General features: G+C 44.2%; 2 protein-coding genes across 5 annotated transcripts in view; one reads left to right on the forward strand and one right to left on the reverse strand.

Annotated features, from left to right (window-relative positions):
• The window catches only part of Brca1 (BRCA1 DNA repair associated), a 71,698-nt gene extending 60,811 nt beyond the window's left edge, over positions 1 to 10,887 (reverse strand). Inside the window, exons 1-2 of the mRNA XM_057775846.1 lie at positions 10,757 to 10,887; positions 8,543 to 8,641 (exon numbers count right to left, since the gene is read on the reverse strand). Of these exons, the coding sequence (XP_057631829.1) occupies positions 8,543 to 8,622 (80 nt within the window). The 5' untranslated portion in view covers positions 8,623 to 8,641; positions 10,757 to 10,887. The remainder of the gene's footprint in view (positions 1 to 8,542; positions 8,642 to 10,756) is intronic.
• Positions 10,888 to 11,812: 925 nt separating this feature from the next.
• Nbr1 (NBR1 autophagy cargo receptor) overlaps positions 11,813 to 16,436 on the forward strand; it is a 29,296-nt gene continuing 24,672 nt past the window's right edge. For all 4 annotated transcript variants that reach the window (XM_057774961.1, XM_057774962.1, XM_057774963.1 and 1 more), the window contains exons 1-3: positions 11,813 to 11,928; positions 14,920 to 14,986; positions 15,285 to 15,400. In XM_057774961.1, coding sequence (XP_057630944.1) covers positions 15,299 to 15,400 — 102 coding nt within the window. In that variant the 5' untranslated portion in view covers positions 11,813 to 11,928; positions 14,920 to 14,986; positions 15,285 to 15,298. The remainder of the gene's footprint in view (positions 11,929 to 14,919; positions 14,987 to 15,284; positions 15,401 to 16,436) is intronic.

Raw genomic sequence — 16,436 nt, forward strand, 5'->3', positions numbered from 1 at the left:
GTTTTCTCTTCTCCCTCCTAATCACTGCCTCACTATGTAACTTAGGCTAGCTTTGAATTCATGATCCCATTTGACTCAGTTCTCAAGTCCTGGGATTCTAAGGCATATGACACCATACTAGGCTGGTAATTTAGATATACCACAACAAGGCTATAAAATGTTCCCTGTAAATGAAAAGGTAAAAGTTCATTGAAGGCATGTATGCATGTAGAGATTTTTTTATTCCATAGTGTAAGCAGGGTTCAGTACTAGTTGAACTTTTAGACACTCACTAGGGATCCTGGAATGTACCCTACCTATGGATACGTCAAGCCTACTGTACATTTTTTTTTTTGGTTGCCTCACAGCACCTTAAAATGTATTTATCATGCAGCAGTGGTGCACGCCTTTAATACCAGCACTATGGAGGCAGAGGCAGGCGGATCTCTGTGAGTTCGAGGCCAGCCTGGTCTACACAGTGAGCTCCAGCACAGCCAGTGCTGTTACACAGAGAAACCCTGTCTTGGAAAACAAAGAAACTAAAATGTGTTTATTTACTCCGTGTGTACAGTGGGCAATGTGAGAGAGAATGCACTTGCCATGGTGCACCCGTGGAGGTCAGAGAACAATGAGCGGGTCCTGAGGATCAGACTCAGGTTGGTGGGCATGGCAGAAAGAGCTTTCCCCTGCTGAGCTAGCTTACTGGCTCACCTTACAGCTTGCTTTCAGCATAGGATCATCTTTTGTTTTTTATTTTTTGAAACGAGCTTTCTCGAAACAGTTCTGGCTGTCCTGAAACACACTCTGTAGACCAGCCTGGCCTCAAACTCACAGAGATCTACCTGCCCCTGTCCCCCAAATGCTACGATTAAAGACAGGTGCCACACCACTGCCTGGCTTGGAATTGCCTTTTTAACTGAGTATGAAAAAGTTCAAGCTTTTGCACAAATAAAATAGGAAAATGAACTGCATGTACTATCATCCTGAAGGAGAAATGTGTTAAACAGAAAAACCACGCAGGGCAAAAGGACAGAGTGGTGAAGTGCACATTGGTGGGTATATATAGAGAGGCAATAAAATGCATGAATGAGGAAGTGGCAGTGGAGGACAGCTGAGTCATGTAAGGAAAGAAACCAGGCAATAATTGGAAAGGAGCAGAGAAGCTAAACTGAGCAGGACCATGCTTGGTGCTTGTGTAAGGCTGCTGTGCTGAACTGGAATGATGGAAGCCTAGAGAAGAGGAGGGAGGTAGCTGGGAGCCCAGATGGCAGCAAACGTGCCTATTTTGTCCTTAGCTTCACTCTGCATGAGCTGTATACACTGAGTTCTGGTGGTAAGGCCAATGTAAGACGTTAAAGAAGAGGGAGATACAATCCTCACGTCAGGTGTAGAAAAGGGTCACAGGAAAGGCTGGGATGGAAGAGCCTGCTGTAAAGGGCTTAGTCGTGTAATTCCTGTGGTCACGGGGCTCCTGGATAAGTCTGAAGGCTAGCTTCTCCTACCAGCTCTGTCTGTATGGGCAGAATAACCTCAGGTCACGTCACGCCTTCTCCCGGGTCCTCAGTTTTCACCTTGGCAGTCATCTGAGCTACTGCGAGAACACAGTTCCAACAAAAGAGACTGATTTGTCACTAGATCATGATTTCTGAGACAAGCTAGACACCAAACAAAGTTCTTAGCAAAAGAGAAATTGGATTGAGTCATGATACCAGATGGCTTTCATTCTCACCACTGACTCAATTCTGAAATAATTATATTTCAGTATGGTAATTACAATCCGAGCTATATAAACACACTGTAAACACCAACTCTGAACAGATGAAAACTCCCATATGTAAAAAGGTAGTGACTGTTGTAGGAAGAGCTTGAAGACGAATAGGAATGAAAATGGGAAAAAAAATGTTTCTCTTCTAGCTTCTGATAAGAGTAAATGTTTACTATAAAATTCAAATGTTTCAAACACTTTTCATGTCATGCAATATTTTCAGTCTACTGAGTATTTGTAGTTTGAGCTTGAACAGGATGAATCACTGGGGAAAGAAGTTTACGTTTGGAAAAAAAAAACTACCAGGTACACATTTCAGCACATAAAAACTGTTACGTAGACCGGGCAATCCTAGCACTCGGAGGCAGAAGCAGGTGGATCTCTGGGAGTTCAAGGCCAGTCTGGTCTACATGAGCTAGTTCTAGGACAGCTAGGATTGTTACAGAGTAACCCTGTCTTGAAAAACCAAAAAGAAAAAAAAAGTGTCACACAGGCATAGTCAAAAGGGTGAAAAGAGCTACCAGTGACAAGGGACCGCCAAACGAGCTGGATGTAGTAGTGTGTGTTTGTGGCTCCAGCAACTTGGGGAGGCTGAGATGAGAAGATCACATGAGCACAGGACTTGGAGACATACAAGACCCCACCTTCAAACTCCCACCCTGAAAATAAAAATAAAGTTGCTCCCCCCAAATAACTCAGGGACAGAGGAACATCAGTGCAGAGACCTAGGAACCGAGGCTCTGCTCTACACCCCAAGGAGCAACTTCTTTTCTTTTACTTTTTCTGGTGGTTGTTTTGCATTGGTTTCGTTTTTTGAGACATGGCAGCCCAGGAATTTGCTATGTAGACCAGGCTGGCCTCAAATTCAGAGATCCCCTTGCCTCTGCTCCCAATAGCTGGGATTAAAGTAACAGTTTTTAGTCATGATTAATCAGTTATCCTTAAGAACTCACTGCATGGGCTGGGGTGTGACTCAGCAGCAGAGTGTGCCCAGCACACATCAAGTCTTGGATTAAACTCACACTAACATACAAGGGAGAAGGGTTTGTGCAACTGAAAATCATCTGGGTTGGGAATGCAGGTGTAACGCAGCACACCACGGAAAGGCCCTCAGTTCAATCCTAAGAACTGCAAGAAAAATAACAAAGCAGTAGGCTCAGTCCCACTCGAGAACATTCCATATAAATGACTTTAAGCTTTAAAAATGACTATAGAGCTGGAGAGATGGCTCAGAGGTTAAGAGCAATGGCTGCTCTTCCAGAGGTCCTGAGTTCTCTTTGTGTGTGTGTGTGTGTGTGTGTGTTTGTTTTGCTCCTCCCCTACAGGATTTCTTTGTATAACAGTCTTAGCTGTCCTGGAACTAGCTCTTGTTAGATCAGGCTGGCCTTGAACTCACAGAGATTCACCTGCCTCTGCCTTCCAAGTGTTGGGATTAAAGGCACGCACCACCACCACCTGGTCCTGAGTTCAATTCCCAGCAACCACATGGTGACTCAAAACCATCTGTAATGAGATCTGATGCCCTCTTCTGGCTTGCAGGCAGAATACTGTATATATATAATAAATCTTTTAAAAAAATAAAAATAAAAACGACTATAGTGAACAGTCTAGTTTAAGAATTATTAAAATTGCTAGGTGGTGGTGGTGCATGCTTTTAATCCCAGCACTCAGAGAGGTAGAGGCAGAAGGACCTCTGAGATCAAGGTCAGCCTGGTCTACACAGTGAGTTCCAGGACAGCCAGAACTATACAGTGAGACATGGTTTAAAAAAATAAAAAAGGGGGATGGAGAGATGGCTCAGTGGTTAAGAGTACTGCCTGCTCTTCCAAAGGTCCTGAGTTCAATTCCCGGCAACCACATGGTGGCTCACAACCATCTGTAATGAGGTCTGGTGCCCTCTTCTGGCCTGCAGACATACACACAGACAGAATATTGTATATTAACAAATAAATAAATAAATATTTAAAAAAATAAAAAATAAATAAATAAATAAAAAAGGAGGCCTAAAGTTGACAGGTGCATACCTCTAATTCTTGCTTTGGAGGCTAAGGTAGGAGGACCAAAACCTTTGAGGGCCACCTCAAAGGACAAGAGAGCGCAGCAAGAGGCTGAGAATGCTGAGTAACTGAAAGGAAAATGTACCAGTAACTTTCTTTCTTGCCTCTGTAGTTTTTATGTATCTGAATTTTTAACTGATGGTTTAATTTGCCAGAATGAGAAAGAACATTACATTTTTATGACTGAGTCCCGTGGGAATGTAAAATAAATGGACCCAAATGCCACATTATTGAAGACTTTTTGATCACTGTTTGCAATTATCCCCAGTAAGTTTAGGCTTTTTAAAACCAATCTTTCTCTTGCAATGATATTTCTGCCTCTGTGGCTCTGATAGTTCATGGATTTGGCTGTAAATCTCATGTAAGTCTTGTTTTTGTTTAGCTGCAATGCTGAGGGTAGATGCTAGCACTTTTAAAATCTTCTCTCTGAAAACACATCTTCCTTAATCTTATTAACTTGACTTCGAATATAAATAATAACCTCATGAAGCATGCAGGCAAATTTACTTAAATTCACCCATCAACCCATCAAAGGTAAATAAAAATAAATAAATAAATAGATAAATAGATAAATAAATAAATAAATGGTATAACTGGGGGTTGAAGAGATCGCTCAGCAGTTAAAAGCACAGGTTGCTCTTCCAGAGGTCCTGAGTTCAATTCCCAGAACCCACATGGCAGCTCACTATCTGATGCCCTCTTCTGGTCTGCAGGAATACATGCAGACAAGGCAACTGTATACATTAAAAGAGAAAGAAAAAAATCTTAAAAAAATACAACTGATCAATAATTTTTTTATTTTTCTGCATGCTGACATCTGTGGATGCACATGGAGACTCCAGAATGATGCTGGCTGTCTTCCTGCTTTCCAGCTTATACACTGAGGGTCTTTCACTTGAACCTAGTGCTCACCAATGTCTAGCCACCTCACTCTCAGCATCCTGTTCCTGTGTACCAAGGACTAGGTATGTTGCTACACCTGCCTGGCATTTGGGAAGGTGCTGGGGATCCAAACTCCAGCTCTTGTGCTTTCATGGCAAAAGCTTTACCCACTGAGACATCTCTCCAATCCTTTATTTCTGAAAGTTGTGCCCTAATAACAATGTATTTTTTTTAATATTTATTTATTATGGATACAATATTCTGCTTGCATATATGCCTGCAGGCTAGAAGAGGACACCAGACCTCATTACAGATGGCTGTGAGCCACCATGTGGTTTCTGGGAATCGAACTCGGGTCCTTTGGAAGAGCACGCAATGCTCTTAAACGCTGAGCCATCTCTCCAGCCCCCAACAATGTATTTTTTAAAAATATCAGAAAGCTTAGCATAGCCGGGCGGTGGTGGCGCACGCCTTTAATCCCAGCACTTGGGAGGCAGAGGCAGGCGGATCTCTGTGAGTTCGAGACCAGCCTGGTCTACAAGAGCTAGTTCCAGGACAGGCTCCAAAACCACAGAGAAACCCTGTCTCGAAAAACAAAAAAAAAACAAAAAAAAAAAAAGAAAGCTTAGCATAGTGACACTTGCCTTTGATCTCAGTAAAGGCAGACAAACCGTGAGTTCAAGGTCAGTCTGATCTACATAATGACACCCTGTCCAGGAAAACAAACAAACAAATAAATTGGGCTGGGTATATAGTTCATGTTATATATAACATACAAGAGTGCCCAACTCAAACCTCAGCACCAAAATAAATATATAAATTATTAACAACTAATTTAAGCAAGGTGTGGAGGTAAATGCCTTTAATCCCAGCATTTAAGAGGCTGAGACAAGAGGTTATCTGTGACTTCAAGGCCAGCTTGGTCTACACAGTGAATTTCAGGATAGCCAGAGCTACACAGAAAGACCCTGCATCAAAGAAAAACAAAAACAAAACAAAACAAAACAGAATCCAGGTCTCTAAGAGGTTGGTTAAAAAGTCTGGTTGAGGTGGCTTGTGCCTTTACTGCTAGCACTCTGAGGGCAGAAGAAGGTGGGTCTCTGTGAGTTCCAGCCAGTTAGGGCTACTTAAAAGGAGAAAAAAGAAAGGGAGGGCTAGAGAGAGGACTCAGTGGTTAAGAACACTTTCTGTTCCTTAGAGGACCTGGATTTGGTTCCCAGCATCCATGTCCAGTGACTCACAAAAGCTTGGAACTCCAGTGACAAGGGGTCTGGCACCCTTTTATGGCTTCTGTGGGTACCCACACATGTGGCATTTATATACAGAATACACACACACAAATTAAAGTAAAACAAATATCGGTTTTATAAAGGAAGAGAAAAAGCAGAAAAGGGTAAATACGCAGCGTTTGGAGGTTGCAGTTTCATAAGGGCAATTCTGCAGAGTAAGTTCCAGAACAGCCAGGGCTACACAGAGAAAAACAAACAAATACACAGAAAAAGTGGTATGTGAGTCAAGATTTTCCTTTGTTTTCATAAAATGTGATGTTTCTCTTTTTATGTGTCTCTGTGTGTATGTCCACACGTGTATGTGGCACCTGCAGAGACCAGAAGAGGACAATGACTCCCCCGGAGCTAAAGTTATAAATGACCGTGAACTACCTACCCAATCAGAACACCAGGAACTGAAGTCCTGTGTCCCGAATGAGCAGCAAACACTCATAGGCACTGAGCCTCATAAATCAAGCCTCAAAAAAATCAAAATTTTCAGCCAGTGGTAGTGGCAGTAATGTTCGCCTTCAATTCCAGCACTCCGAAGGCAGAGGCAGATGGATCTGAGTCCTGGGACAGCCAGAGTCTCAGAAATTGAGCCAGAATAGCCTGGTACCCAATGACCAATCTGCCTCCAGCAGAATGCTGGGAGGCATCTGCCACCACACCCAGCCCAAGATTTACCCTGAACTGTGCGTTATTTGTGTGCTTCTGTGCGGAGGTTTTTACAAGTGAGTTAAGATGCCCATGGAGGTGACAAGAGTGTCAGAGTCCCTGGAATAAGAGTTATGGGGGGTTATCACTCACCTAACCTGGGTACTAGAAACTCAACTTGAGGCGTCTAAAAGCACAGTATGAACTCTTAACCACCAGCCCTAACTTAGGCTTTTTAACACTGATTATGCCTTTTCTCAGCATCATTTATTCGTGGTACTGAAAACTGAACTTGGAGCCTAAAGCATGCTGGTTAAGTTGCTCTACTTCCAAGGTAGACATTCAGTCCTGAGTAATGCTTTTAAGGGAATGAATGAATGAGTGAATGAATGAATAAATAAATAAGAGGGAAACAGTGTCATGTGTATCTCAGGCTGGCCTCACAGTCAAAGATTGAATTCCTTGCTGTGGGGCAATCCTTTTGTACACTGCAAAGACGTGTCGCTCTCATTGGTTTAATCAAGGGCTAAATGGTCAATACCTGGCAGGAAGGTTAGGCGGGAAGGCCAGACTGAGAAAACGCTAGGAAGAAGGGTAGAGTCGCCAGGAGACAGAGAGCAGCCAGGGAGACACAAAACGAATCGGACACACAAAATGGGATAGAGGTAATAAAGCCATGAGGCACAAAGTAAATTAATAGCAAGGTGATAATCTGGGTTGTAAGGGCTAGTTAGTAACAAGCCTAAACTATCAGGCAAACATTTACCTGTTACAGGCGGGACAGAGATGATTGGCAGGACAGAAAACTCCGCCTACAATTCCTAATCCTGACTCCACCTTTTTTTTTTTTTTTTTTTTTTTTGGTGTGTGGTTTTTCGAGACAGGGTTTCTCTGGCTTTGGAGCCTGTCCTGGAACTAGCTCTGTAGACCAGGCTGGTCTCGAACTCACAGAGATCCGCCTGCCTCTGCCTCCCGAGTGCTGGGATTAAAGGTGTGCGCCACCATCGCCAGGCCTGACTTCACCTTTTGATGGGATTACAGATATCGGTCCCCAGGCCTAATTTATGAAGTGATGGGAACTGAACCCAGGGCTTCCTGTGTGCTAGGCAAGTCACTCTCCTGAGCTATATTCTGAGCCGTAGTGCATAAAATTTTGAAAATTACAAAATTATACACTAAAAACTAACTTCCAAAGGTCCTAGAAGGTCTGAAAACTAGGAACTCCTAAGCACACAAGGGAATTTTCTAGGGTACTAGAAATGTTTCATATCCTGATTGGGGATAGGTACCCAGATAAACACTGGTCCAAACTTACTCTTTTAGCCAGGTGTGGTCATTTATGTCTATGATCCTAGCACTCAAGAGGCAGAGTGGCAGAGTGAGGATTTGAGTTCAAGGCCAGCCTTAGCTAGATAGTGAGTGTGAGGCTGATTTGGGCTGTATAGTGTAGCCTATCTTAAAAAAAAAAAAAAAAAAAAAAAGGTGGGGGGAGAAAAAGAAAAGTTCATTCTGCATTAGTCATGCAAGTATTGCTAACAGCTTTGAGAACTAACTGGTGGCATTTTCATTTAAATTTACGGGGTCAGTCTGAGCCAGAGAAGATTTTTAACTTCATTTACTAGGGTTATTCCATTGAGCTGGTCTTATAGCTGGAGGAAAAGCCTAAGTGTCACTTATTCCAACCAGAACCCTGTCCTAAACAAGGAAGAACAAATCAAGACAAGCCTTTAGTTGGGAAAAGGGATTGGGGGCGGGGGGGGGGGGGGGTAGAGCGAAGATTTTTCTGCACTTCTAAAACTCTTCAGTTATAAAAATACAAAGTCATTTTGATATTAATAAATTGCTTCTCTCTCTACTATGTAAAGCCACTCTCGTTTGCATGAAAAATAATCATACAAAGGACCCCAAATTAATAAATTCTCCCATTGACTTACCAGATTGGACACTCTAGGAGTTTCTGCATAGCATGAAGGACATTTTGTACTTCTTCAATTTGAACAGCGGGTAAATCCATTTCTTCCAGGTCCAGTGAACTTCAATGAAAATTTAAAAACACATGTAATTAAACAACTTTAAAGGTTTTTAGGCCAGGCAGTGCTGGCACAGGCCTTTAATCCCAGCATTCAGGAAGTAGAGACAGGTGGATCTCCGTGAGTTTGAGGTCAGCCTGGTCTACAGAGAAACCTTGTCTCCCCACCCCTGCCAAAAAAAAAAAAAAAAAAAGGTTCTTCAACACTGTCGCCTATCCGACAATTTTCTTTTCTTTTTGAGGTAAGATTGCATATAACCCACACCAGCTCTGTACTTGGTACACTCAAGGCTAGTCTTGAACCCTGGATCCTTCTGCCTCCACCCCCTTACTGCTGGAATTACTGGGGTAAGTCATCCCCATCCGCCCCCTTTTTGGGAGAGTTCTCACTCTGTAACCCACATAAGCCTGAAACACACTACAAAACTCAGATTAGCCTCCAACTTGTAGCAGTCCTCCTGCTTCAGCCAGCCTCCTGAGTGCTAGGGTTACCACACCTGGTTTATAATTCTAAATAAAAAATTTAATTTTGCTTTAGAATTATACCAACCATAGAGTTGATGAACAACATCTTCATTTTTTTTTTTGGTTTTTCGAGACAGGGTTCCTCTGTGGTTTTGGAGCCTGTCCTGGAACTAGCTCTTGTAGACCAGGCTGGTCTCGAACTCACAGAGATCCGCCTGCCTCTGCCTCCCAAGTGCTGGGATTAAAGGCATGCGCCACCACTGCCCGGCCATCTTCATTTTTAAAAAACAAAACAAAACAAAACAAAAAACTCAGGGTCTGGAGAAGGCTCCCCTCTCCTCCAGAGAACCAGAGTTCAATTCTCAGCACCTATGTCAGGTGTCTGGAAGTCAAGAACCGGGCCAGAATCCCTGCATGTATATGCATATAATTAAAAATAAATATAAATACGTTTTATCTAATTATATAGTAAGTAATAAATATACTTAAACATAAAAAAATGAATCTTTAAAAAATAAAAAAAATTGTAGCAGTTGCTCTTTGCAGTTAGCAATCTAAATTCTCTACTGTTTGACATGTAGCCTTAAAGTCTTCTTTTGGTGTTTCCTTTCTCCAGGAAAAGGTCAGCTACAGTGAAGTTACTGGATAGAAGTGGTAGCCGTGAACTTTCTCCAGACTCCCCGCTTTTTCTTGCTTAAAATCAAAACAAAGCAGGGACAAGTGGTGGCATGTCTACAGTCCCAGAAAATGGAGAAGCTGAAGGAGAATAATGGCTTGGTCTCGAAAGTTCAGCAGCCTTCCTGGGCTAGACAGGAGCCCCCAAATCAGTCAGGTATGCTGGTGCAAACCTGTACTTCCAGCACTCTGGAGGGGAAGCCAAGAGGACGTTCCAAGTCACTAGGAGTTAAGCGCGGAGTTCAAGGCCAGCCCGAGTACAGAAGACCCCATACTCAACACTCCCAAAACTAGGTGGGCATGGTAGAGGAGGCCTTTAACCCCTTCTCTCCTGAGGCAGGGAAGGCGGATGAGGAGGCCAGCCTCCTCTACATAAAGAGTTCAAAGCCAGAGAGACCTATATAATGAGATTCTTAGAAACTAACCAAACCAACAAAAAACTAAAACCAAAACAAACGAAAAGAAACTCACCTTTTTTTTTTTTTTTAAGTCACCCAAAACGAACACTAAAACTGCTAGTGCTTCTCCACCCTACCCCTTCTGGGGGTTTCCTTGTTAGGGCACTTAACCTCAAGACTCTCTTTAAACACGTCTCCCCTGCCAAAAGCATTCACCACTACTGGCATTCCTTTATGCACTTCCCTTCTAGAACCTCCTGCGAACTGTAGCTGAATTTCCTGGCCACACGTCTGCCCTTCTTTTCCTCTCACTTACCCTTCAGCCAGCATCCTTACACTGCCTTCAAGGCACGATCACAGGCAGGGCTCCCCTCACACAGCCCTTGCCTTCTTCCTCACAGCTGTCCCAGGGAAGGCACCAACTGCACCCCTCCCAGGAGTCCTCTCGGTTTCACGAGGCTTTGGACCCTTTGGTTCCACCCCAGGCATTCTCCTCGGTAAACACCCGTCTGCACCTGCAGTTTCCCGCCCTTCCGATGAGTATCGCTAGCTACCCTCTCCGATCCTCGGGACTGTCTCACCTTTACTCCGAGCAAAACGTCCGTGCTCCCGAATGCCGAGGCCCAAATCCCGGAGAAGCCGCTCGGACACCAGTGGGTCCAACCGCGGCACCGCCGCGCAGCCGCATTTACAATTTATCTGTATTTCCCGCGCTCTCTGTCGCCAAGGAAACCGACCGCTTGGCGCTTAGTGCTAGCCTCTAGGAACACAAGATCCAGACACGTAAGCGGAAGAGAGGGAAAAAAAAAAAAAGTAGACACTCTTTCCGGGCTCGGGATTGGCCACCTAGTCTTTCCCTGTATGTCGTAACTAGAAAGAGACGGAAGAGAAAGAATTTTGAGTTTCCTATCAGGCAGCCGCCCCTTCCCATCTACGCTTGCTTATTACGTCACAGTAATTTTATACAAAGGGTCGGAATAGCGACCTGAGGCCGGAATATGAGCGCAAGGTAGTGCCCAAAGCAGTTGCAGGACGAGGCCTCATCCCTCCCTTAGTCTTCCTGCCATGGAAGTCTCCAGTTTAGGCAAATAAAGGATTGTGTAAAAAGAACTACTAATTCCAGCATGCATTGCGGAACGAAAGGCCTTCACCACAGCGTCCTTTGGAAACTGTAGTCTTAAGGGAGAGAAGCTTCCAACACCGGAAGCAGGCACGGTTACCACAGCAAGCCAGTTCATACAGCGGAGACCTTCTCGCGGTTATGCGGGCTAGCTGCTATGCATCGCAGAGTTCTGTTTTCATGTCTTGCTCACAAAGAATAGACTAAAAGAAGCTGCAAGTCCCAGGGAGACTACAATTCCCATCCAGCCCCGCGAATCTTGTGTACCTAGTCCTCCAAGGTCAGTGACCTTCGGGAATGCAGTGGGCGGCCAATCGACTTGGGAAAGGGAAATCCACTCGGCTGACACCTGCGCACTAGTTCCGCCCCTCGGCCGGGGTGTTTGTTATTGTTGTGCGGTTCAGATAGCTTCTGTCCCGCCCTTGCCAGCGCAGCATTGACCAATCGGTAGAGTGGTGATTTTGAGGGACAAATAGTACGAACCAATCATCTGATCGGAAACTCAGAGCAACAGGGACTAGGCCCGGTCTCTGTCCGCCATGTTAGATTCACCCCGCAGGGTTAGCAGCCGAGCTGGCAGCGAACGGTCCCTGCACTGGCCACGGGCAAGCGCCCCCCGTGGGCCGAAAGCTGGTAAGAAAGCCACCCCCGTTACCTAGTCGTGGGGTCACGTCGATCTTAGAGGCTCAGGGAAGTTCAAGGGGGAGAATCTTTGAAATAGAGGAGTGACTTTTTCCGTGTTCAGGGGCAGCCAGTCCTTTCAGTGAGCAGATGAGAGAGCTGCTTGGGTTGTCAGCGACAGTGGGGGAGTGGATACTGCCTGAGGGAGAGTGTCGACCTCCTCCACCCCCACCCCCGTACAAAAAGAGGGCCTCCGGTGATGGTGGTGACACTGTCCTGGGGACATGGAGTTCCAGGAAACGATTACTGGAAGACTAGGATTGAGTGTGTGAGAAGAAAGGATACGCATCTTCCTCATTCTAACCTTTCCTCTTTTTGAGACTCAGTTGGAGATATCTTAATCTAGGACCTTCCGTGTTAAGAGGGGCTTCGTTCTCCCTTTTCGTCAAGTCCCCAGCTTTACGATCACCCATTTTAAAGCTCAAGTGGAGACAATAAAGTTCAGACTCCCAGGTCGCCTTTATTAACATTATTTGTAGAGGTTGGAAAAATCCCTACGGGGAAAAGCTGACTTTTGCCACGTGAATGAGAGGCAATAAGGCAAGCGTGTACAGTGTCACTTAAGAAAGCTGCTGGCTTAGGCCCAGCCGACCTGACCTGTTAACAAACTGGTAATAGATGGGGTTAACTGTACCTTTGGTATTTTCACAAGTTCAAGATTAAGGCTCCTGCTGAAAGCCTTTTCCCACGTAAGCCAAAGGCAGGTAGGCCTTTGTGAAGACCTGTGTATTGACCCCCTAACCTAGACCCTCCCACTTCCTGTTTTCTCCCATTGAGAGCAGCTGGAGGAACTCCAAAGCATGGAAACTAGTTCCATCTCATGTGATTGGAGAACGGGGAAGATAGAAGTTGCAAAGGGTCCGTGTATTTCAGAATTTTTACTTTTGGAAAACTCAGTCACTTCATTTTCCTCATTTCAGACAAACAAACAAACAAAAAGCTCCAACAGCCTGGGGAATTGGTGGGATTCTGCCTAAATTTTAAAGAACCTAAGGAAGAATTGCATTTTAGGTGAATGAGTGCTGGAAGTCAACAGGATGGCTGCTAGAGACTAGTATTACTTTGGCAGTGAACTTAACTATAGATGAAGACAAATCAGAGGAAAAGTTCAATAATTGAGTGTCTAAAATAGTAAGAACCTAAGGCTCCTAAAATGACAGTTGTAGCCACAGTGCCACACTCTGGAAGCAGAAGCAGGCAAATCTCTGTAAGTTGGAACCAGGCCTACATACATAGCAATTCCCAGGCCAGTGTGGGCTACAGAGTGAGACCATCTCCCCTCATCCCAAAAAAGGAATAAGACAAAAGCTATCTTTTGTTTTTGTTTTTTGAGATAGTGTTTCTCTGTAGCTTTGGAGCCTGTCCTGGAACTAGCTCTTGTAGACCAGGCTGGCCTTGAACTCAAAGAGGTCCAAGTGCTGGGATTAAAGGCATGCGCCACCACCGCCCAGCTTGACAGAACTATCTTGAGGAACTAAAGAACCAGTTCTTAAGATAATCATTTTCATATTTGAACTCTACTTCAAACAGTTCTACATACTTTGTGCTGCGGGGAAATCGACCCCCCAGCTTTGCACATAGGTGGACCGGTCCACCTTACTCCCAGTCCCGTAGGTCAAGATTTTATTTGATCTCTTTGATAACACAGTTGAGGCTAGTCTTTGTTTTAAACAGGTGAAGCTTAGAGATAAGCAGTCTTCTCACAGTTCCCCGTCTCCCTGTGGAGGAGCTGTGTCTGGGACACAAGTCTTTCCAACCTATTGCTGCTCCTTTCCTGTGACACTGGAAGCATCTAGGACTTAATCTTCTTCATTTCTTGTGTGTGGAGTAGAACCTGGCTCTTTAAACTGTTTTTTTCAGCCGGGCGGTGGTGGCGCACGCCTTTAATCCCAGCACTTGGGAGGCAGAGGCAGGTGGATCTCTGTGAGTTCGAGACCAGCCTGGTCTACAAGAGCTAGTTCCAGGAAAGGCTCCAAAACCACAGAGAAACCCTGTCTCGAAAAAACCAAAAAAAAAAAACTGTTTTTTTCTTGAAGTCACAGTACATCAGTAAGCAGAATCCTTCATTAAAATCAGTATATTTTAATAGTAGGTGTTTGATTAAGAAAGTTCCAACTTCTTAGCCATAATGGTTGGTTTTTTAAAAATTGTCATTTTGCAACTATTTGTGGATGAAAAGATGAATATTTTGTCAAGAGAGACGTTCTGAAGCATGGTTATAGTTCAGTGGTAGAGTGGCTTCGCAGCATCCAGGTCCCTGTGTCATTGACAGCCACACAGACATTTACACTGGAAAGGAAGGAATTCTGAGTATCAAAACTAACTCCTGGTTGCTAACTGTGGAAGCCAGAGGTCCTTAAGGACTAATTATGTTACTTTCTTTACTTTTTTTTTTTTTTTTTTTTGATTTTCGAGACAGGGTTTCCCTGTAGCTTTGGAGCCTGTCCTGGAACTAGCTCTTGTAGACCAGATTGACCTCGAACTCACAGAGATCCGCCTGCCTCTTCATTCCAAGTGCTGGGATTAAAGGCGTGCGCCACCACCACCCGGCTTACTTTCTTTACTTTTGTATAACTTTTTCCTCAAGTAATTGTGGGAGTTTTGTTGTTGTTGTTTGGGTGTTTTTGTTTGTGTGCTTGCTTGTTTTCTGGAGACAAGTGCTCATTCTGTAGCCCGGACTATTCTTGATTGGACTGCCTAAAACTGAAACTTCCTTCTGCCTCCGCTGCCAGAGTACAAACATCTTGTCTCTGTTCTCCATCGTGTTGGCTCATGCTACAGACACTAACCAAGCCCTGGACTGTGCAGTGAAAACCTTAGAGACATCAAACACATTAGGGGAGTCTTTGCGGATATGGCCAAGATTTAAATTCTTCCAGCAGACTTTTATCTCCCCTCCCCGCTTCTCACCTCTTTTAAAGACAGGGTTTCATTGTTTCCTAGGCTGACCTAGAACTCTTGGACTCCGGCTCCCATCCTGCTTCAACTTCCTGAGTGACTGGGACTACAGGTGTGTGCCACTGTGCCTAGCTTGGCTTTTATTAATAACGTGGACGTTCTAAGTGAGTTTAATTCTGTAGCTTAACTGCAAGTCTTTGTGACCTAGCTTGAGCATTAGTGTCCTTATTTCTGAGACAGAAGCTTCTAACGTAGCAGGGAGGGTAAATCGTGTTGCAGTTGGGACGCTGCTTCTCTTCTTCACTATGAACCCCTAAATCTAACTTATATATATATATATATATATGAAACCTAATGTGTCCCTGGGTTTTTAACCCCTTCCTCTTTGTTTCGTCCATTCATCTTCTCAGCCCCACCCCACAACATGGAGCCACAGGTCACTCTAAATGTGACTTTTAAAAATGAAACTCAAAGCTTTCTGGTTTCGGATCCAGAAAATACAACGTGGGCTGATGTTGAAGCTATGGTGAGTACCACTTTGTTCTGGTTTTCACTGCTTTAAACACAGGTATTCTTTCGTGTGCCTATTTTAGCAATTTATTTTTAAGTTTGTCAACACTACCATATCTGGACTTTTTGAAAATTTGCTTTTGACAGGGGTTCAGTGTTTTTTTATTTTATTTCTTTGTTTTTCCAAGACGAGATTTCTCTATATAACAGTCCTAGCTGTCCTGGAACTCGTTCTGTAGACCAGGCTGGCTTCAAACTCACAGAGATCCGCCTGTGTCTGCCTCCTGACTCCTGGGATTAAAGGTGTGTGCTACCACCACCCAGCAGGGTTCAGTATTTGTATGGGCTATGTACCAGGATAAAGGGAAGAAGCAACTATATTCCTTTAAACATATTTAAAATTACCTATTTCTTGAGAGGGAGCAAAAGTCAGGGGAAATTTCAGGAGTTGAGTCTACCCTTCTACTGTGTGGGTCCCAGGTATCAAACTCAGGTAAAATTATTTTGAAGTGAAATAGGATTTAGAAATAGTCTGAGGGTAAGTTGTTGTGTCCTCCACCCAGCCAGGCTGTAGGGGAATGTCGCCTGGCTGGAGAGCAGATACGTTGCTGCTCTTTGTTCACTGCCGAGGACAGGATTTGTGTTTTGCAAGACCTGCCAGTTGCTTTATTGCTGGGTCAGAGGTCGGCTATCTCAGTGTTGGCAAAAAGCAAAGCAAAAGCCCATGGGTGGTTTTTGCTCATAGTTTCTCCCATCTTGCTTTGCCCTTTGGACTCTTCTGGTTTCATTGGTTTGCATTAGTCAATGTTTTACTATTTGGGCACCTGTGTTTAATGTAACCCATTTGGTTACAAGCATGTCTTGACCTCATATCTGTGTAGGTATCTTAAAAAGGAAGGAAATGTTAGAGGGACCTCCCAGTATGTTACAGTTTGTTTCCTGCCTTCCCCAGATTTCTCTCTATACTATCCTAGGCAGATGACTATTGGGAAAGCAGTGAGATCTTTGAAAATGATCTGAGCATCAGTTACCTTTCTTTGCCTAGTAGCTAG

The sequence above is a fragment of the Chionomys nivalis genome, chromosome 7 (assembly GCF_950005125.1).
Source record: "Chionomys nivalis chromosome 7, mChiNiv1.1, whole genome shotgun sequence".
NCBI lineage: Eukaryota > Metazoa > Chordata > Mammalia > Rodentia > Cricetidae > Chionomys > Chionomys nivalis.